Source organism: Melampsora larici-populina, assembly GCF_000204055.1.
Source record: "Melampsora larici-populina 98AG31 unplaced genomic scaffold MELLAscaffold_9, whole genome shotgun sequence".
In the NCBI taxonomy this organism is placed as follows: Eukaryota; Fungi; Basidiomycota; class Pucciniomycetes; order Pucciniales; family Melampsoraceae; genus Melampsora; species Melampsora laricis-populina.
The window spans coordinates 666,067-688,824 of NW_006768773.1; the positions used below are offsets into that span (position 1 = coordinate 666,067).

The 22,758-nt window shown below is 42.0% G+C and overlaps 1 protein-coding gene across 1 annotated transcript; it reads left to right on the plus strand.

Moving 5' to 3' along the window:
* Positions 1-2,435: 2,435 nt before the first annotated feature.
* MELLADRAFT_96323 (uncharacterized protein) lies at positions 2,436-4,380 on the plus strand (the record flags this gene model as incomplete). The annotated part of the gene is made up of 5 exons (XM_007407369.1): positions 2,436-2,935; positions 3,052-3,089; positions 3,154-3,491; positions 3,560-3,863; positions 3,950-4,380. 5 exons carry the CDS (start codon positions 2,436-2,438, stop codon positions 4,378-4,380), a joined length of 1,611 nt encoding a protein of 536 aa, XP_007407431.1.
* Between the last annotated feature and the right edge of the window lie 18,378 nt (positions 4,381-22,758).

Here is a 22,758-nt window from a genome sequence, read left to right on the forward strand (position 1 = left end):
TGTTGGGCCATTTTTTCTGCAAAGTGGGGGCAGAGATGATTGTTAACATGTGTTTGAGTGGAATTTTGAGAATGAGAGAAGGCTTTGATGCAAAAAGTGTTATATCAAACTAGCCTTTAATTTCCATTTTGTCATCTGGGGGAAGAGATATTGACACATTTCCAACATCTTCATTGCGTTTGGTGTGATTTGTACATGGATTTTGGGTCAGAAATGATTATGCACAGTTTTTTCACACTTCTGGTCATTCCACTTGTAATGCCAATTTCAACACAAATTCTTCCAAAATAGATCCCAAACACATTGAATATGTTGGAAATGTGCCAATATCTCTTCCCCCAGATGACAAAATTGAAAATCAGGTATAGTTCAATATAACACTTTTTGCATCAAAGCCTTCCCTCATTCTCAAAATTCCACTCAAACACATGTTAACAATCATCTCTGCCCCCACTTTGCAGAAAAAATGGCCCAACACTCATTGAAGATGCAGGATATTTGCCATCATCTTTCCCCCCGGATGACAAAATTGAAAATCAGGGCTAGTTTAATATAACACTTTTGATGCCATCCACCTTTTTCACTCTCAAAATCTTACTCAAACAGTTTAAAAAAATATTCCCGCTCCCGCTCTTCAACAAAACAGGGCCAGTTCTCATTGAAGATGCAGGATATTTGCCATCATCTTTCCCCCCGGATGACAAAATTGAAAATCAGGGCTAGTTTAATATAACACTTTTGATGCCATCCACCTTTTTCACTCTCAAAATCTTACTCAAACAGTTTAAAAAAATATTCCCGCTCCCGCTCTTCAACAAAACAGGGCCAGTTCTCATTGAAGATGTAGGATATTTGCCAATGTATTTCCCCCCAGATGACAAAATTGAAAATCAGGTCTAGTTTAATATAACACTTTTGACCTCATCCCCCTCCTTCACTCTCAAAATCTCACTCAAAGAATTTCTAAAAATATTCCCGCTCCCGCTTCTCAACAAAACAGGACCAAGGACCAGTTCTCATTGAAGATGTTGGAAATAAAACCGGACTTAAGTGGGGATCCAACCTTTTGTGATTGGCCAGCATTGTGTCTTCATTCAACTGACCTGTATTTCCTTATCTTACCTGTCTTTTTGCTACTTCAAACCTCATAAATTTGCTGGAACACCCCTCTGATTCACACATATACCCGGATATGGATGAGGACCAACAGTCACCAGGCCAATGAACTCTCTTTCCAATTAATTTTGGCCACGTCACCATTTAATTCAACTTTGGTCAACACATTCTTTACGTAGATGTTTAGCGTTGTTTCATTCAATCAAACATCTAGCCATGGTTTCAGCTTATTGCATTGTATTTAAATTATACAGCCTGCACTTTCAAAAACAGATGACTAATTGAAGATGGTTGTTCTTCGACACCTGCCAAGCACTTTGTCTGACAGGCAGGGTCGAGGTCGGAGATGATGACTGATTGGGTGCGTTGAACGCACCTTGTTTTTTGTTGAACGCACCTTGTTTTTTTCAATGTCAAGTAGGGTGCCTTGAACACACCTTGCATTTTTTCCCCGATTTGGGTCCTTTGATTCTCGAACAGTCCTTGACTGGTTGTTCAATCTCGAAGATGAATAAACCAATGAACTGAATGAGTGTATTTGAAATTGATCTCATGGTCATCTTGTTATTTTTTGACCATCGTGGTCAAACATGATATGTGCATACATGTCAAACATCATGTAGACCATTTGAAATGTGAACTGTTGTAAGTACTAACCTTCAAAATCTTTCATTCAAGATTCTTCTGAGATTACGGACCCTTGGGTGCCAGATTGATCTGGGAAACCAGATCAATCTGGCGACAAATCTCGGAACCAGATCAATCTGGCGACAAATTGCCTGCCCCACTCCCAGAGTGAGTCTGCGTCTTGGATTCAAACTCAATCTGAGATGTAGGGATCACATGATAGACAATATCACGTGGGATTCATCTGGCCAGATCCATCCCACGTGATATTGTCTCATCAAAGTAGGTCTGGTTGAGGTAGACTACGGACAAGATCACGTGGGATGCATCTGACCAGATGCATCTGTATGGTCACGTGAGAAGATGCATCTGGCTCCAGAATCTCACTCAAGCTGAGATGTAGGGATCACGTGATATTCAGTGCATCAGATGTATCTGGCCAGGTCCATCCCACGTGATATTGTCTCATCAAAGTAGGTCTGGATGAGGTGGACTGCAGACAAGATCACGTGGGATGCATCTGTATGGTCACGTGAGAAGATGCATCTGGCTCCTGAATCCAGATCTCCGAAGTATCACGGACCAACGAAGTGACACCCCATCCCTATCATCTTCAGCATCCAACGCTCAAAGCTCACACAAATTGAAGCACTGATCGACCACAATACTCGTACTCTACACCTTACCTTACCATGCGTCTAACTCGAGCAGCTTCTAGTAAGAACAAACATCAGAACAAACGGACCAATGACACCGAATGTGAAACGGACATTACCTCGACTGGAGCCCCTCAAAAGCGTAAACAACACAAAGCAAACCCTGCGCAACCACCTGCTGCCGAGGAGAACAATACCACCCCCACCGACAGCAATCAAAACTCTACCGGGCCGCGAGAATCTGATTCCGAACCCCCGCCTGAAGAATCCATCGAAGATTTGGCTAGCATGGGCCAGAAGGATGTTGTATTGTTTGAATCAACTGTCAATATTAATAACTTTCTGAAGATGGGAAGACCATGGCCCGTCCAACGTATTCAAGGTGTCATCGATGCCAGAGGGAATGATCAAGAAACCTCTCACATTCCACCCGAGATTCTTGCGGAGGCTAGACTAGCAAAACAGTGCTATGAAAAGACGAAGTGGATGTTGGCTGCAATTGGCAAGGTGAAACATGACGTATTAGAGAAGGAGCTGTAAGTGATCTACCTATCTTTCTACTTTTTAATCATCTGTGATCCTTACATTTCAATTTCCATATGTTTATTAGTGGTGAGGGCAGTCCTCCACGGCCTCGTGATATTTATTGAAGGTTCATGGCTTACGGCGTAGATTCGTTACGTCTTAAAAGTCAGTTTCAGGATACCTACTTGATTTATAACATTTTTCACTGACCATGTCTTTTTTTCGTTAGTGCCAAATGGTCGGAAAGCCGAAAACAGCGGCAACATCATGGCACTCCGTAATGCAGAAGCCACAAGAATTTGGGGTAATTACAACGCTAAAGAACGTCGGGTTTTTCACAAAGATTATTTCTTTGCCTTAGCCGGTGTTCCTGATCTTGATAACCCCGAAGACAACGATTCTCCCGCCACCATTCCTCTGCTTACAAATGAAGAAGAAGAGATATACCGACCTCTTTACGAGAAACTTGTCGATCACGAGAAAGTCATGCAAGAACAAGGCGTCCAACACTTGGAAAAGAATTTGAACAAAAAGTCGTTGAAGTGTGTTCGTAAGGTTGGAAAGATGGTAAGTGCTCTCCTTTGCTCGACTTTTATCTGTCCTTTTGTTGACTTTACCTCCCTCATTTCCGCTAGCTGGCCCGTGATGGTGCACGTTTAAAATTCAAATACATATTGATGGCTTCAAGTGCTCATCCTCCGAACTCTAAAACTGGCGCTGGATGGACCAGAAGGTTCACAACTGTACCCAGTGTTACCAGGTGGGCTGATCGTGAAATTGGCTTAGGTCCTGTCTTCGCTACCGTAGCACAAGGACAGTCAATGATCAAAGCCATATCCGAAGCAAATAAGAAAACCCAAAAGAAACAAAATAGCAGTCAGCCTCAGCCGAGTGATGTGTTGAAGACCGAGCTGGCGAGTCTCTTGAACAAACAACTTGGTACGTGTTAATTTCTTGGGTGATCTGTTTTCTCATCTTGGGTGTATTACTGATGCGGGATTTCTTGTCTCCTTCCTTGTTTGTAGTTGATACACTTGGCTATAATCCCACTCGAGGTAAACAATTTCCCCTTACCGGTGACCCAGTGGCAGGCCTTCTTAAGCGTAAGATACCGGTGCAAATCATACAAGAACCCGGCTCCAAACTCAGCTCTGAAGATTTGAAAGTCGGTCACAAGGCAATGCACAAGGTGCATCGTCAGGAATGGATGGATGATTTAACTACAAATCATTTTAGATTGGAACTTCTGGAAGGACATGAAAAAGAAGACAACACGAGTAAACCAGAACAAAAGACTAAAAGTATTAAAATTCCAAATGGAAAAGGGAAGCGTGGCAAAAAAGTGAAGTCACAGGAGTTTGTAGACGAGGAGGAGGAGGCGGAGGAGGAGGTGGTGGATGATGAGGATGAGGATGAGGATGAGGATGAGAATGTTGAGGATGATGATGGTCATTAGAGGCAATGTAATAGATGCAATTGTTGTAGTCCTCTTCATTTCTTTTGTGTCTAACTTGAAATAAATAAGCTTGTCTGTCTTTGGCCTCAATTAATTTGATTTCTTCCATTTTTTGTGAGATGAAATGAAGTATGAACTTGTATGAACTTGAGGTATTGGTGCCATAAGTTTGCTTTGCATAACGTGCATGTAGCCTGTCAGATGCATCTGGCTCATGCTACCTCAGATGGCATCTGAGGATTCTAAGATGATCTGACCTGTTAATTGTGCCGGATCAGATGCATCTACATAGCCTGCCAGATGCATCTGAGTATTCCTTAAGCTGCAGATCTTACTGATCTGATCATCTGGATTTGGACGTCCTACCAGCCCCAGTCAGGGCCTTTGGTCGAGTTGCGTGGCGCCTCTCCAGATGCATCTGGGGGTCCAGATCAATCTGCCTCAGGGATATTCGATCTATTGGACACTTTGGACCTCCAGATGTGTCTGTAGGTATTTGACACTACAGATGAGTCTGTTGTGCGTAATGACTTGTTCTGCTTGGAGTGCAGTCATTGCTATAGGCCTCTCAGATGGATCTGGTAGCTGTCTGTTGAAGTTCATCAAGGCAGTACATCCAGATGCATCTGCCCCTACACAGGTTGAGGGACTTCAAGTACACGGGATATATCATCAGATGCATCTGTCGCTCTGACTTTGATCTGTGTGCTGTTTTACGGGCTCAATCCGTAGGAAACATACATACATTTTAACGGGTGCAGTCCGTGCGTTTCCTGTGACACAGGTGGTTCAACTTCCAGGACAAGCGACCACGTGAAGAAGATGGTGATGAGTCTGACGCACCGGATCCGAGTGTCAGCAAGAAAAAGCAAAAGACCTCAAAGGCAAGTTTGTTCTGTTTTGCGCTGTCTGCTTCTCAGATCCCCACTCATGTTGTTTTACTTTTATCTTCTCTAGGGCAAGGGCACAAAGGACAAGTTGGTTCCTGACGTGGTTGACGTTGACCAGGTCTCATCTTCAGATGAAAACGCTGAAACATGTCCGGGTCAATCGAAGGACGTTATTTTTCTCCTTAAGTATTATGGAAAGCCGGAGAATTATAAGAAGGAGGTTTGTTTGTTCTTTGACTTCATTCATTGATACATTTGCAATGACAGATTCAAGTTTACATTCCATCAGCAAGTGATGATCAAGCTCTGACTGGTGCAGAGGTCTGATCAGCTTGTGAACCAGTGAGGATTTACAACTGGTGTGTAACCTCACTGGTTTTGGTGGAATTGAACAAACCTGAGTCTGGAATGTATTTTTTAGTGACTCAAAAATCACTGATTTATTCCATTTCACATTATTTGTTTGATTTTCTATTTTGTTTATCTATTTTCAAGACTGGGTCATTCAAGCGTCATTACCCATGTAATTTTTGTGGCCAATGGTTTACCCGTGGAATCAAATCGAACAACAACCTCTATGCTCATCAAGATGGGGATGAGCATCGCAAACCTTGTGTTAACCGTCAGAAGGCAATCAAGTCGGGAATGCAGCTTCCACAAACTTATCAGCAATTACAGAAGGCTGCAAAGAAGCAGACACCTGCCGGAAAGTTCATGGATGGTTTCCTTGATCGGCCTGCTTTCACGGTCCAGATGCTCAACGTGCTTCTTGTGCTCTGGATTGTGCAACATGCTCTTGCCTGGGCACGGTTTTCTGACCCAATCTTGTGAAGCGCTTTCAAGTTGGCCAACCCGTCAGCCAACATGCAATCACCAACATGGGCTGCACAAACAGCCAAGAAAGTTTACAAGGCGCTTCACTCAGAGGTTTTGAAAAAAATAAAGGTTTGTTAATTTTGTTTATTTAACTTTATGTTCTTTAAATTGACCGTTTTATCAATTCCACAGTTTAACACCAGCCGTATCTGGTTAGTCCACGATGTATGGACCACCCGAGGAAATCGATATGCTTTCATAGCATTGATTGCTTGCTATATCAATGCGGATTTTAAGTACTGCAGAGTCTTGCTAACTCTGAAGATGGTTGCATGGAATCATTATGGTGCGCTGTGTTAAGGCCTTGGTGCTTGAGAGAGATGCAAGAGAGAGGTGAAAGATGACTTCTAGTAGGTAATAGAGTGCAACATGAAGAGCAGTAAAAAGTCTGCTTGGCAGAGCTCCAAGTACGCAGAGATCTCAGTACAAGCATGTGGTCTATGTATAAGAATACGGCTCATAACACCACTCCCCCTTTTATGACTCGACCTCCTTTTGACAGGCCAGCATCTTTCCACGGGTTAGCATTAAAAACCCAGTGGGAAAAGCTTCACCCTCACGTCTTTCTCCGTACCCTGTGGTATCGCCGTTCTGCTTGAGGATATTTCTCGTTAAACTCCCTAATTAAATCTTGTGCGTTACCCATTGCAGTTTCTGGTTCCCATGAAATGTGACTTGGGTCATCACTTTTCCAGCTGATTAGATATTGAATTTTACCTTTGTGAATCCTTTTGTCTAAAATCTCTGATATTTCGAATTCTTCATTATCTTGAATTATGACAGGTAGTGGAGGTTCTTGATGTTGGCTTTCAATTTTGCTTGCGTCGAATTTCCTCAATAAGTTGACATGGAATACTGGATGAATCATTTCCATTGACTTTGGGAGATCTAATTTGTACGCATTAGTGGATACACGATTCAGTATTGAAAAAGGTCCCAACCAGCGATGTGAAAACTTAGCAGTAGGTCTCGTGGTTGAAATATTTTTGCTATTCAACCATACTTTTGTTCCAATGTTACATTCCGGAGTTTGAGTTACTTTCTTGTCATGTTGTTCAGTCATCGTGTCTTGCGCTAGCTGCATCGCGTCTTTTAATTCTTTTTGAATGTCATTGATTTGACTCATTCGCGCTTCCACAGATGGTAGACATTGGTCTCCTGAAGGTATGTCCGTAAAGCTGACATTGTAACCGTAATTGGCCTTGAATGGCGACATACCTATTGAAACATGATCATTATTGTTGTAAGAGAATTCTGCCATTGGTAATAAGGAACTCCAATTGTCTTGCTTGTATGATGTGAAGTGCCTTATGTACTGTTCGACAACTTTATTCGTTATTTCTGATTGACCGTCCGTTTGAGGATGATATGCGGTCGAAGGCTGTGTAGTTATACCCAGTCTTTTGTTAATATCTTTTGTGAGCTTTGAAATGAAAATGTTACCTCTATCAGATGTAATAGTTTGAGGTGTTCCATGAAGTCTCCACACATTCTTAATCATACAATCAGCTAGTTTGTCGGAATTCATTGTTTTCCTGCATGGTACGAAATGAGCCATTTTTGTTAGCCGGTCAACCACTGTTAATATGCTGTCGTGTCCTTCAGATTCCGGTAAGTCCGTTATGAGATCATAGCACACGTCTAGCCATGGGCCGCTTGGGATAGGAAGAGGTTTGAGGCTTCCAAATGGTTTTGTCGTTCTTGATTTGACACGTTGGCAGGATTGGCAACCGTCAACGTACTGATTAGTGAAAGCTTTCATTGACGGTCAGTGGTATCCGCGTTTCAATAGAGCCAGCGTTCTCATCCTGCCTGGGTGTCCTGCTAATCGACTGTCATGGCGAGAGCGTAAGATCTGGACCTTCAGTTCAGGGTCGTTTGGAACTACGACTTTCCCTTTAAAGTACAATATATCATTGATTACCTTGTAGTCATTAGTTATTTTTGAGAATGATGATTGTTCACATAATTTCATGAGTTCAATTATTCTTGAGTCATTTTTCATTTTACGCTTGACTTCATTCAATATTTCAGTATCATTTAAGACTTCATTGTTCACTTCAGCATCAAGTATTTCGATATGAGTTCCAGTTTCGCCCTCTAAAAACCAATTCTCTATGAAATCAAGCTCATCAATGAACGCATTGCTTGGTAAGTTGTGGGGTTTGAGAAGCTGTCCAAATGATAATTTTTCTGAGTTTGGGGGCATCAGGTCTGGTCTTCTTGACAGAGCATCCGGTTTAGTTGACTGCTTGACTGGTCGGAATCGAATTTCGAAGTCAAAGCTTCCTAGTATCTCTGCCCACCAAGCTTGACATCTTGTTAACTCCTTGGTCGTAATTAAGGATTCAAGGTTCTTATGATCAGTGTAAACTATTACGTTTAATATGTTTGGATTACCTTCAAGATATTGCCTCCATTCCTTGAACGCCGAGATGACTGCCAGTAGTTCTTTATCAAATATTTCATAGTTTCGTTCAGCTTTGATGAGGGATCGTGAAAGGAATGCTACTGGATGTAGTTCGCCGTCATCTTGTGAAATTTGCGACAACACGGCACCCAAAGCATAGTCAGAGCAATCACACTCTAGAACAAAAGGCCTATAAGGGTCAGCAATTTTTAAAATAGGTGCTGTTGTGAATGCTTTTTTCAGGAGCTGAAAAGACTCTTCACGCTCTTTGGTCCATTCAAATTTGGTTTCTTTTTGAGAAAGTTTGTGTAGTGGGCGTGCTATTTTTGAAAACTGACTGATGAATCGACGATAGAAGTTGGCAAAGCCAATGAATGTTTGAACTTCTGATACGTTGCAAGGATTGGGCCATTCCGTTACTGCTTTGACTTTGGTATGATCCATCTTGATTTGATTTCGTGATATAACTAAGCCTAGGTAACTGATTTCCTTTTTCGAAAATTTGCATTTCTTGGTTTTAAGCCAGACATTTTGAGCTTTCAATATATCTAGGACTTCTTTGACTATTTTCTGATGATTTTCACCTCGTTTAGTATAAATTAAGATGTCATCTTGGTATGCAGCTACATTTCTTCCAATGTGATTTTTTAAGATATCTTGAATGAAGTACTGGAAAAAACCGGGCGCACCTGTCGGGCCAAAGGGCATGGTTAAGGGTTCAAATTGTCCTTGTCTGCAGATAAATGCTAGTTTAGCTTCGTCGCCTTCCCTTACTCGTAGATTATTGTAACCATTTCTCATATCTAAGCTTGTGAATTCATCAGAGTCGAGTAAACTATCTATGAGTTCCATTGTTAACGGCAGAGGGTACTTATTCTTGACTGTTAGTGCGTTAAGTCTTCTGTAATCAAAACAAGGTCGCAGGCTGCCGTCCTTCTTTCCTGTAAACAATACCCGGGCCGCCCAAGGTGATGTTGTTCTTCGTATAGTGCCGTTTTCCAGGCCTTTACTGAGCATTTTGTCGAGTACGGCACTTTCCTTCGGTGACAACGGTATCACCCTTCCAGCTTGAGGAGTTGCTCCTGGCAATAAGTCAACACAAAAATCATATGGACGATGAGGTGGTAAAACATTTGATTTATTCTTTTCAAACATATTCAAGTAAGCATGATAACAATCCGGAACTAGTTCAGCAGCTGATTTTTCGGGAGTATTTCTTGCTTCATCTGCATTCAGTTTAGCCAAAATGTTCCATGAAGCGCTTGCTGCAGCAATTTGTGATACTGCTGGAAGTTGTGTTCTTAATAATTTTGAATATAATGTTCTTGACGTCGCATAGTGTCCATTTTTCCTGAGCGGTTTTCTGCAATTTCCCTGTAGGAGAGAGGAATGCTTGTTCATTGCTTCTTGGGAACAGTTTGAATTAACTTTAAAAGACTCACTCTGCGGGGGTATTAGCGAGTCAAATTTGATCTCTACCCCCTCGTCACTTTGCCTAGCGTGCCTATCAGGCTCCAATCCATGGTCCTTCAAGGCGTTTTCCGGCTTGGACAACGCTGTGCTTACAACGGCAGTGAGGTTGACATGTTCTGGATTGGCGCTTTGGAATTCTAGGAGTTGTTTAAGCTTGCAAACTGTTTTGGGATCTTGTGAAGGTATCGAGAAATACTCACATTGCGGGGGTATTAGTGAGTCATTGCTGATCTCTACCCCCTTGTCACTTTGCCTAGCGTGCCTATCAGGCTCCAATCCATGGTCCTTCAAGGCGGTTTCCGGCGTGGACGACGTTGTACATGCAACGGCAATTTCAAGAGGTTGATTCGTAAGTTTGCTTTCAGTCCAATTTATTTGAGCATGATTTAACTTAATCCATGGCATTCCTAAGATGAGGTCGTACTTGTCTCTAAGATTTGTGATGATGAACGTGGTTTGATGGCTGTCTTTGTTAACACAGTAGTCACCTGTGTGTGTCACTTTAGACTCGTGTCCACTGAATCCAGTGACACTGTGAGAGTGCGGCAAGGGAGTTGTTTCTAGATTGTGAAGTCTTACAAAGTTTACACTTATTGCTTCGTGTGTGGCGCCGCTATCAATGAGAGCTCTAGTGGTAACAGTTGTGTCAGTTTTTGGGTCGTAGAGAGGGACAATATTGATAATACGCGTATCTTCCATTTCAAGACTATCAATATCACCAACTTCTACTCCCAAAGGGTCAGTGCTCGAGGAAGGCACAACAATCAAACTCGAGCTTCTCCATTTTTTGACACCTCAGCCCTTGATTCTTCTTTCTCTACACTTTTAACTTCCATTAATTTACTATCTAATTCAGCTATTCTTGCCTTTAATCTGTTAACCTCATTACTTCTATAACCTCCTCCACCCCTTTTTCTTTTTTCGGGACACTCAGCAATCAAATGACCGCGCCTTCCACACTCGTAGCAAGCACCAGTTGAACCTCTACGTCGATATTCGTCAGAGGATATGTTGAGACGATACGCAGAGCAATCCATCGCATCTGGGTCGGCAGCAGTAGTTGAGGTAGTGGTAGCCAAAGTGTGGTTTGCAAGCGTCGTGTGCGGAAGTCTTTTATTTAGTTTATTGTCTAATTTGATGGCAAACTTTGCCATAGATTCTACATCACTGAACTCTTGACCTATCATGTAGAGAGATACTTCTGGCTTCAATCCTTGTTTGAAATGAGACAATAGAATGGCTGGTGTCCATTTGACAATGAGAGACAGTTCCGAGAACTTGATCCAGTAGTCGGCAACAGTCCGGGTTTGCTTTAGGGCTCTAATCTCTTGTTCCGCCTTCGCGATACGTTCGGAATCGAAGAAGGTAGCGCGGAAGGATTCAACAAACTTCAGCCATGTGACTGGTTTGGTTGCCGCAGGATCAAGGATTCGATTGGTGAGTGCTTGACTCCACATGCTAGCTTTGCCCGTTAGATATGATAAGGCGAAAGCGACTTGAGCTTCTTCATTTACAAATGATGTAGAGTTCTTTTTCATGTATAACCCAATTTGGTTCATGAAGACTTCGGCTTTGGATCCTTTAGATCCATCGAACTTGTCAGGTACAGCGATTTTAGGTGGTCGCACTTGTTGGTTTACACCACTACTAGGGGCAGTAGTCGGAATCGGGTAAACATGAGTAGGATTGGAAGGTGGCTGCGTGTGAATTGCATTTGCCTGATTTTGTTCCATTCTCAATAGCCGCTGCTCAAGCTCTCGTCTTCCATTCTCAGCTTCCTGACGAAGGGTTTCAGCTTCTTGTCGACGAGTGGTTTCCTCGGTGAGTCGAGTATTAAGATCGTTGAGTTGCCTCATTATAGTTTCTAGATTAACTTCCGACATTGATCTATTGTCTTGCGTTTCAATAGAATCTTGGAACTCGTCAGAATCGAGGCCCTCGCAAATCGGGCTTTGAGTGGTTGTGAAGTTAGGCGTGGTGATGGTGTTGTGGGGTATGTGCTTTGGAAGATCCTTTTAACTTTATTTTTTAAATACTGTGCTGATCTAATCTTGGCTGCATAAACTTTAATTTTCTTCTCAAGTGCGGGGTTGTTCTTCTCTTCTGACTTTCTTAATTTTCTTCGTTTTACTTTAGTTGACTTGACTTTCTTCTTTCTTCCTTTTTGCCACAGCATCAGATCACAAGTCACTGGAAGGCCAGGTCATCTGGGGACTTTAATATGTTTTTGTAATATTTTCAGAATGTTTTCAACATAATATCAGAGTTTGGGCCACAGTAAACCAGAACCAAATACCAAGCATCTACTGAAATAAGGTTTGGCTGCATGTGTACACACTGGAATCCTGTGGAACTTCAGAATATGCAAAAACTAGCCGGATTCTTCAGACAAAACTGTCCCCAAACATTCTTCTGAAGTCTTCCTGGGATTCTCACACTACTCAAAGCTCCTAATTCAGGTGAAGTACTAGAGACTTGTTGAAATATTAAAGAATTCATTTGTGAAGGTATCTTGAAGCCAAAAAATGGAGGGTTTCTTGCTACCACCGTGAGCTGGATAACAAGCAAGGTCCTGATAAGTGATATTATCACTTGTAGCAGTGCTCAAACCAATCCAACAAAATTGTTGGTATTAGATTCATAATTGAACCAGGTTCAATTGATTCAGCAACTTGACATCATTGTCTTTGGAGCATTTATTTCATTCACCCCTATCAACACTGCCATGATACAATACTGGGTATAGTATTGAAGATACTTGGTAAAGTGTCTAATTCAGGATACTGTCTCAGACAGATACCAGTACAGTATACCCCATTGGGATATAATACCGGATACAGTATTGAATTCCAAGATATTGTTCCCGGCTGGTTTGGGTACAGTAACCTCGATCCTGGGTACAATACTGATTCATATCCAGTATTGGTCTATTTGAAAGAGCAATACAACACTGATAAATTATTGTGTATCTTTAGACAATACTGGAAAAGTATTGTGTATCTTTGACAATAATTTCTTGCCAACAGCCAGAGCTTCACCACAGTTCTCTTGTGTGTTCAGATCACCTTCAACAGCAGAGTTAATCAAGCCTTTGGAGGCTTGACATACATTCTTCATGATGTGATTGATCTCTTCCTGAACAAAGAACTGCCACACCCACAATAAGCATGTGGTGATGGTGGCTTTGGAAGTAACTTTGGAAACTGAATTCAAAGGAATAAAACTAGAAGGGGTAGACACCATCAAGGTCTGCATTGGTTGGAGTAAGCACGGCCCCCAGCTACTAGACTCTGGCCTGCCAGAGCCTACCACGACTTCATGAAAAATTCATGAACAATTCATGAAAGCTTCAGAAAGATTTCACCAAAACTTTATGCAAGCTTCAGGGAAGCTTTAAAAGAGCTTGAGATTATGCCTGCATCTGAACAGGTCTCCGGACCAAAAGATAATGATGTGGCCGCTGACCGGAAGGACAAGAGGACCAGTGATCTCCAGTGAACATATCATATGCCCTCAACTCTCATAGATGAACCAATGTGGTGATCAATTTATGGGATCAATCAAAAAAACTAATCATAGCAGTTTACCAAAGTTATCAGAAAGGTTTCAGTGCAAAGAAAAACCCAAGTAGGTGGAATTTGATCAATAGAAGCTCTTTAAACCTTATATATTGCACATTACATCATGATCAGGTCATTTTATTTCAAACAACTTATTAAGATCAATGTCAAGTATTAACAACTGAATTACAAAACAAAGAGAAAGAAAAACAAAAAAACTCACAAAAATAGGTATACAGGCTGCAAAATGCTATTTAGGGTATTGAAATTGGGTTTATGCGTTTTGTGAGGTTATAATATGAAAGAACAGCACTATATTATACATTAACAACTTTGATCTTGATGGTTGATAAGGAGGAATATAATTTATTAAGAAAACAGTATTTTCTCAAAGTTGATGAACAAGGGTTTACAGGTAGTTTACATATGTAATGGTGGTAGTAATAATATTTAAGGTTACCAAGAGGATTTTTCAGGATTTTTACAGTTTTAGATGATGATGTAACATTACAGGAGACGGAGAGTATTAGTAATGTCTGTGTAAAGGGGTGAATAGGTGTGAATTTTGTCAAAAATGGAGGTTTTTAGCTTATTACGCATGTCAAATGACGTCAGAACATGGTGCAGAACATGATGGTAGATAGCTCAATTAACACAGACACATCAATTACATAACGTACAAGATTTAAACCACTTGTAACAGAGGTTTGTGAAGAAAGGTATAAGGGGAATAAGGGATTGGAGTGAACTTCAAATTTTACACTTACATGCATACTTGTAACAACATTTACATATAAAAAACTTAACTTCACCAACACCGCAACCGCTCCGCACAAAAGAGCATGTGCAGAGCGATTTTACTGTGCGCTACAGCCCCTACTCTGCTGAGCGCAGCCTGCGCACCGCACCCAGGGGCGGAATTTCCCTGAGCGCAGCAAATCGCTACGCACAGGTCCTGGACCCAAGTTGCTCTGCTCATGAGAACCCTGTACCCCTGGGTACAGGGTTACCCAGAGGTACCTGGAATACTTCACAAGGATTCTTGCTCACACCTCACTCGAAACACTTGAAACACCCAATGGACGGTGCCGAAGGCGCATGGACTCCCTTTCCAACCAATCTGTTGACCCCCTGGACAACTTTTGATCAATGGCTGGCTTGTGGTTGGTACTGCAGAGGTGTTTTCAATGTCATCAGGTAAGTCCGTTCCCTCTCATTTTGCTAGACCTTCATTTTCTTTAAATCAAATATTAACAAACCCCTCTCTTTACCATGCCCACTTCCAACTTTCTCAAGTTAAGTTTTAGCTTGTTTTCTGCGAGTGAAGCTTAAGATACCAACATGACCGTCTTACCTAATCTTTCAACGCGAGCTCGTCTCATCTAGGAGAACTGGCAGCACAATATCCTGATACCTATACAATGCCCGGCTCAGAAAACATTTGCAATCAGACCATTGAAGTTAACTCTTATGTACTCTGATATCTGTTCTTGGTTCCGGCGGTACCGGTCATTGTGCATATCCTATTTGTTTACAATGATTTTATCCCAGACCAATCTCGTCTTCAGTTTCCCGCTGCTTCTTTTGGTTGTTCAACCATCTGCCATGAAATCTAGTACATTATCTCATTCTGAAGAACATCACCATCCAGAACAACTGTGTTACTATGGATCGTAATCTCTGATGCTTTTTGCACCATTAAGGGTGCACAAGCCTCACACTCCCTTTTTACATTATGGATTCTCTTCGAAGCCTCCAGTCATTTCCCACCAACAATCAGTCCAAATCATATGTTCTCAAAGATCATTGCAGGATAACAAGTTTTTAATTATACCTCCTGGTTGAAGTCTCTTGCGTGATGTGTTGAACTTCTAGTTTCCAGGGCAAGGCGTGACTACAATCAGCAATGAACCTATCAGTTCAATAAATATCTATGCTTTAATTTTTTTATCAGATTTCTCTTATTTCCAAAAATGGGGCAATGTGTGCCGCTCAGAGCAATGTGCGTAGCGGTTTCAGCACTACGCACAGCAACGTGAGAAAAAAAATGAGTGATCTTGTGCGTAGAGGGATTGAGCACCGCACTCCGCTCCGCTCCCAAAATAGGTCAAAAACCTGAGCGGAGCGTAGCGATTGCGGTGTTGACTTCACAACTCAATAACTCATCCATTACTCATCACAAGTACATGTTATGGGGCCAGTTATTAATCCGCATCACAAGGTCCATACAATACACTTTAGTGATAAAAAATTAGACATCATTCGAACAAACCCGTAACTTCAAAAACAGGTTTTCAGCCAGATTATAAGCAAAACTTATCCTGTAGTCAGCATAAGAAGCACTGTGTAACAACTAATTACATCATTTATCAATTTTGGCTCTGTAAATTACATCATCTGTAAACCCTCCGGTCTGCATAGACCCTTATTTGATGGGTTTGACATCATGGCAATATAGGTATATACAGGTCTGCGGGTTTGCATCTGGCCAGTTGCAAACCCTCTGGTCTGCATAAACCTATATTTGATGGATTTGACATCACAGTGATATGGGTTTATACAGGTCTGAGGGTTTTCATGTGGCCAGATGCAGACCCTCAGGTCTGTATAAACCCATATTCAATGGGTTTGACATCATGGCAATATAGGTTTATGTAGATGCAGCCCCTTGATGCTGGAAAGTACACCATGCCCGTGTAGTCTTTGCTTGTCGACAAGCGCACACGAGTCGCCTTTGTGCCTCAAAGGGAGTCCGTGTGCGCTCGTCGTCGGGCGACTGCCACAAGGACATGGTGGTACTGACACTGTGGGGTACTTTTAGGGGTGCAGGGCTTGCATCTGGCCTTATGCAAACCTCCAGAGCTGTACAGCTGTATCAAATACAGCTTCAAAGGTTTGCATCTGGCCAGATGCAAGCCCTGATCCTGTGTTGCTACAGACGGGATTGGTACTAATCAGGTTTGAGGGTTTGCATCTGGCCTGATGCAAACCCTCAGGACTGTGTATAGCCATATTGTCAGACTTGATTTGCTGCTGTATACTAATTTCATTCATATCCACTCTTAAGGATTTGTGCAAGACAGCCACAACAAAAATGCAATTGATATGGAGTAGGATTGATATGTGTGTCAAAGTTGTAAAATATTCTAGACATGATGAGTCTTATGTGCTTAGTGTAATTCAACATAAGCTATTGTATGGATCAATCTTGTGGTTTGAATTTTGACATGACCAAGTGAAGACTTTTTGGGGCAGATTGAGAGCAGGAGAGCACAACATAGACTGGGCCCATAATTGATTCCTTGATGTCAGATGAATGCATGTGACTTGTGTTGGAACTTATGTCCGGCTGAAGCTACATTAAGCTTTAGTGAAAATAGAGTGAAGCTCTCCTGAAATCTTGCTGGATCTCTCATGAATCTTTCATGAAGCAAGTGGTAGGCTCTGCCCTGCCAGAGCCCAGTAGATGGAGGCTGTGAATGACAATCTGGTTGTCACAGGGGTTGATTGAGAGGGCATGACAGATGGATATCAATGAAAGGCTATAATGACATGAGGGGTTTTGTGGGTGATTACTGTGAGATAATTCTGGCAGGAAACAGGTTGAGTGGACGGGACACCCGCAGGGATTTTGTGCTTATCATCTATAAGGGGTTGGGCAACAAAAACAACCAACCAGTTTTGCGCCTCTGAGAAGTCCGTGCAAAAGGAGTCAAAGATAGCTGAAAACAAGCTTTGTGGCTTTCACACATCTGTTACTTTGCCGGGTTACCCAAGTTTAGCTCCCAGGTCTGATCTTTCTCCTCCTCCTTCCGCCAATCACTCAGCAAATTCCTGCCCAATTTGCTATTTCTGAGTATCCATGCTGCCCTTGGCCTGAAGACCATGGGATTTCTTTTGGCAAAAGAATGAGATGAAAAATTACTTGTGGGCCAAATGACAAATCAGATCAGATCTCAGCCCCAAGAAAGCCTGGGTGACCCTTTTGCCAAAAGAGAAGGGGCCAGGTATCTGTGAAAGGTGCAGAACGGGCTTTGGTGTGGCTTCTAGCGGCACAAATTGCTTTGCCCTGTAAGGATTTGGAATGGGTACAGCTTTGGTGTGGTCAAGAAACATATCATACCGGTCTACATTTTTGCAAAGCAAAAAGATTGATAAATTTTTTGTTGGTTATGAGTGGCTTTGTTATTGCCTTTGAGCTATATCAAAAGCATTCCTGAAGTTTTGAACTACAACTGAATTGTGTTTGGAAACCGGTTGGTTGAAATTTTGCCCAACCCCTATACTGAGAGCTCTGGATGTGTTTCAACCAAAGTATATCCAATTCTTGGGACTTCCAAGAACCTCCTTAACCTCCCATGCTGTATTCACAGCTTTATTTGGGTGCATAGTTTAATTATTAACATGTTCAGCAGAGAGCATGGTTGCATCTGCGGATAACTAGGAACATTCCTTAAAAAAGGTTCCTTAAGACCCCTAAGGAATGTTCCTAAGTAAGTATCCCATATGTATTGCACATCTCTGCCAACCGCAGTGTCAGACTACATCTCAATGTGTTTGACACAGTGAGATAACAAGTCCTCCAAGTTCCAAATACACAAGCAAGGAGGAGCAAGGTCCCTCTTGCTTTTGGATCCAAGTTGGTGTGTTGCATGCTAAAACACAACCATGCAGCCTTTGCAAAACCACACCTCAACGGAAAACTTGGAGCAACTTTAGCCACACCCAATAAGTATAAGAGGCTTGTAGAACATCATTGTTTGCAAGTGTGGTGTTCATCAAGCGATTGAGACCTCAGCAAGTCAAAGCACAAGACCAATCTGCTGGTGGAAGCAGCACACAGATGGGCCTATATTGCCTTGAACACAGTAAACCCATGATCCAAGATCTTCAAAAGTGATGCTACTTCCTCACTGCCCCATTAAGTTCTTTTATTAAAGCACTATTTTTCATGGGGATTATGAGTCAATGGTTGTTGGAGATGAGGGAATGCCTGGGATTGTGCAAGGTCAAGGTGGGAGAAGCAAGTGGGAGATTGGAATCAATTTGGCACGGTGTCTGTATGTGGGACAGGTAGCGAGACATATTCCAACTTCATTTGCCGCTTGGGGCGTAGGAACTATGTTCCTCAACCATCTAGGGAACGTTCCCAGTTATCCTCAAGCGCAACCGTGTTCTGGTTCAGCATGTGAAAGCATAGGTGACATGGTTATTTTGAACATGTTCAGCATGTGGGTGCATAGAAGATGGCTGAATGACATTTGAGCTATACAGGCACCTTCCCCACTGGTCCCTTGTAGGGAGAGTTGCAGTATCAGACTTACTCTGAGACTACCTGAGACTATCCCTGTATGTCCCAGGGATAGTATATTTTTTTTTCAAGTGGCGCCTGTTTTCCAAGAGGGGCGTAACTTTTGATTCTCAGACCTTCTCGGCCCTTACCCAAGCCTGTACACAGGTCTTTTGTTAACAAAAACAATTGCCTCCAGATGAGCGATGGATCAAGATGGATCCATATCTATCTATGTATGTACATAGATAACCTTGATCAATGAGAGCAAGTTGTTAGATGCCCTACAGTGCAATGATTGAATGTTGACCGATGGGAGAGACTTTTCATAAGAGGTCAACTTCTGTTTCAAGCAGGAACATATTGAACTCGATTGAAATGAAACAAATCACGATGTTTTGGTTGTTAGCCTACAAGTTGATGGTCTGATGCGATGACAGGAGTCAAAAACACACTGGATATGATATGTCAGCCCTGAGTACATATCCATGTACCCAAAACTAACTTGTAATATTGAATTATCAGATACAAACCTTATTACATATACATATAGCCTATATACAGTATGTAACATGCTATAAAAGACATAAACATATTATTACATATACATGTACTCTCTAAACAACATGTAACATGTAATAGAACACAAACTACACTTCATAACTCAGTGTCAAGAGTTAAAATGCTTATATTACATATTATACATAACACACATATGTAATTAAGTATCACTAGTAATGATCAACCCTGAACCAATGTAGTGAGAAAGACAAAATATCACTCCAATTAGGTTTAGAGAGGAGAGTATATAAGCCCCTCCTCTCTCATCCTTCAAGAGAATCCCCCAAGCAATTATTACACCATACTTTTAAAGAACAACATTAAAGTTCTATTGAAGTAACATCAAGAGTCTTATAAATATAAGACTAGTGATAACTTCATAACTTTAATCAGCTTCCTGACTAAAAGTAAGTAGTAATCCCTTCACCCATTTCTGGATCCTCTACTTCCCCTAAGTAGAAACAACTAGGTTGGTGACCTTTGAACAACCCAAGGCTAGTGACCTACAGACAAGTACTTTCAGGTTGGTGACCTTAAGAACAACCCCAAGTTGGTGACTTTAAGAACAACCAGTCTAGTGATCTTGACCTCACTCTTCAATCTGTCACTTGGAATATTGAAGGGAAGCCTTGGATCCAGCTTCCATTTATTATAATACTTTGATTATAATTGAAATCTCCTTTTAAGGAGTCAACTAACTGTAGTCTGTCTGGATTTGTCCAAACAGACTGTTAGTAGCTTTTTTTTACTTTCATTCTTTTCTTTATTTCAGATTGTAAGTACTACATATTTGAAATAAAGAATTGAATTGTACTACTTCATTACCTATTTACCAACTTTAGTGAGCCTAGAGTACTCCAAAAGAGTGCTCTACCCTCACATGATATTTGAAGTCAGAAGCAACCTACTTCCGTCCAATCAATCAATCAATCACTATCTACAATCTCATCGATCCCGTTATTTGCATTCTACTTTGACCATGCCTTTCAAGCTTATTGCGAGATCTATCCAGAACGTACCTAGGATATGGAATAATCTTCTTCTTGAAGATTTTATTAAGTTTTGTGTATTAGGTGCTGATGTGCTCTATCGTGCTGGTCGTGGTCTGAATTTATCAGAGGGTGATTCCCCCATCAACAGATACGAGGAGCTCAAAATCCAAATGGACATCTTTGTGATGGAAAAGTTCACGGTTGGATTTTTTTCAAGCCTTCCAGAGAGCTGGACAAGAGTCAAGACCAAGCCATTGTAATGGATTTCTAATCCACTGTACGTATGAACCATACAGTCCTACCAGACGCCACCAACCTGTGCGATAAGTGTATGACAAGCCACATAATTTTTGTAAATTTTTGATAGTCTCAGGGTTGTCTCAGAGTGAGTTTGTCTCAGAAAAAGACCAATACGGTTACGCTCCCCCCTTGTACAAACAGCTGATGGTTTTCAGAAATTATATGTAACAAAGTTTTGACAGAAGTTGGGTGTGGGTCCTCTCCTCGCAAGCTCTTGCCGCAATAGAGCAGATGGACTTGGTTAAGTTAGGGTGTGGGTATGAGCCCCTCTGGGTGGCCAGAGAGGAGGGATCCTGCATGAATGTTGATCAAAACTCCACAACTTTGTACCAAAGATCCCCTTGGCCATCAAACCAGACGGACCTCCGCATAGAACGGGCATTTGCATACTACCAGTACCAGAATGTGTGTGTGCAAACACATTGACGCATTGGTGAGACGTGATGACACAAAGGGGAGGATAGGACCACTTTGCGGGAACACTTCATAATTGGACAAGTTTTTTGAAATCGACTGTGCAATACAAGAAATAAGGTGGACCACCGGTGGGTGGGCTGTGGCCTACAAAAATCAATGGGAACTTGTCTGCCACTTTTGTGCTCGAAGCTGTTGAGTTCCAGGGAAACCAACACACAGCGTACTGGGAAATATCATATATGGATGCTGTACACGCAAATTGTACTGGATATCAAATTATTCAGGGAGAGTTGCAGTATCAGACTTACTCTGAGACTACCTGAGACTATCCCTGGGACATACAGGGATAGTATAAATTTTTTCAAGTGGCACCTGTTTTCCAAGAGGGGCATGACTTTTGATTCTCTGACCTTCTCGGCCCTACCCAAGCCTGTACACAGGTCTTTTGTTAACAAACCCATCACCTCCAAATGAGCGGTGGATCAAGATGGATCCATGTCTATGTATGTACTCTATGTATGTACATAGATAACCTTGATCAATGAGATCAAGTTGTTAGATCCACTACGGTGCAATAATTGGATGTTGACCGATGTGTGAGACTTTACATCATAAGAGGTCAACTTCTGCTTCAAGCAGGAACCTATTGAACTCGATTGAAACAACTCACGATGTTTCGGTTGTTAGTCTACGGGTTGATGGTCTGATGCGACGAGGGGAGTCAAAAAGACACTGTATATGATATTTGAAGTCAGAAGTGACCTACTTCAGTCCGATCAATCAATCAATCACGATCTACAAACTCATCAATCCCATATTCTCATTATACTTTGATCATGCTTTTCAAGATCATTGCGAGATCTATCCAGAACGTACCTAGGATATGGGATAATCTTCTTCTCGAAGATTTTGTTAAGTTTTGTGTATTAGGTTGTGATGTGCTCTATGGTGCTGGTCATGGTCTGAATTTATCGGAGGGTGATTCCCCCATCAAATTTCTCTTGGTGGATGGACCACATCTTTGCAATGAAAAATTTCACAAGAGGCATTTTTTTTGTTGCAGGGAGCTGGTCAAGACCGAGCATTGGGATCAGATTTCTAATAAACTGTACGTATGAACCATACAGTCCTACCAGCTGCCACCAATCTGTGCGTTAAGTGTACAACAAGCCACTTTATTTTTGTAAATTTTGGATAGTCTCAGAGATAGTCTCAGAGTAAGACCGATACGGTTACGCTCCCCCAAACCTCCCTCACACCGACTTCACCAGAGTGTGTGATGCCAAATTTACAACCGTACGGTTGTTGGCTTGCTTGCAAAGACACCGATGCTTGTACTGGTATGAAGAGTCATTAGGGGTTGGGCGAAAAAGCGACCAACCGGTTTTGCGCCCTTGAGAAGTGAGTCGAAAAGAGCCAAAGATGGCCGAAATCAATTGTGTGAAGGTTTCACAGGTCTGCCGAGGTCTGCCGCTCTGCCAGGGACCCGAAGAGTCCCAAAGTCAGTCTTTGGCTCTGATTTTCCTCCTCCAGCCCCCACCGATTGCTCAGCAAAATCCACACCAGGTGGTACTTGGGTAGACTGTTGCACCTTTCACAGAAGAGACCA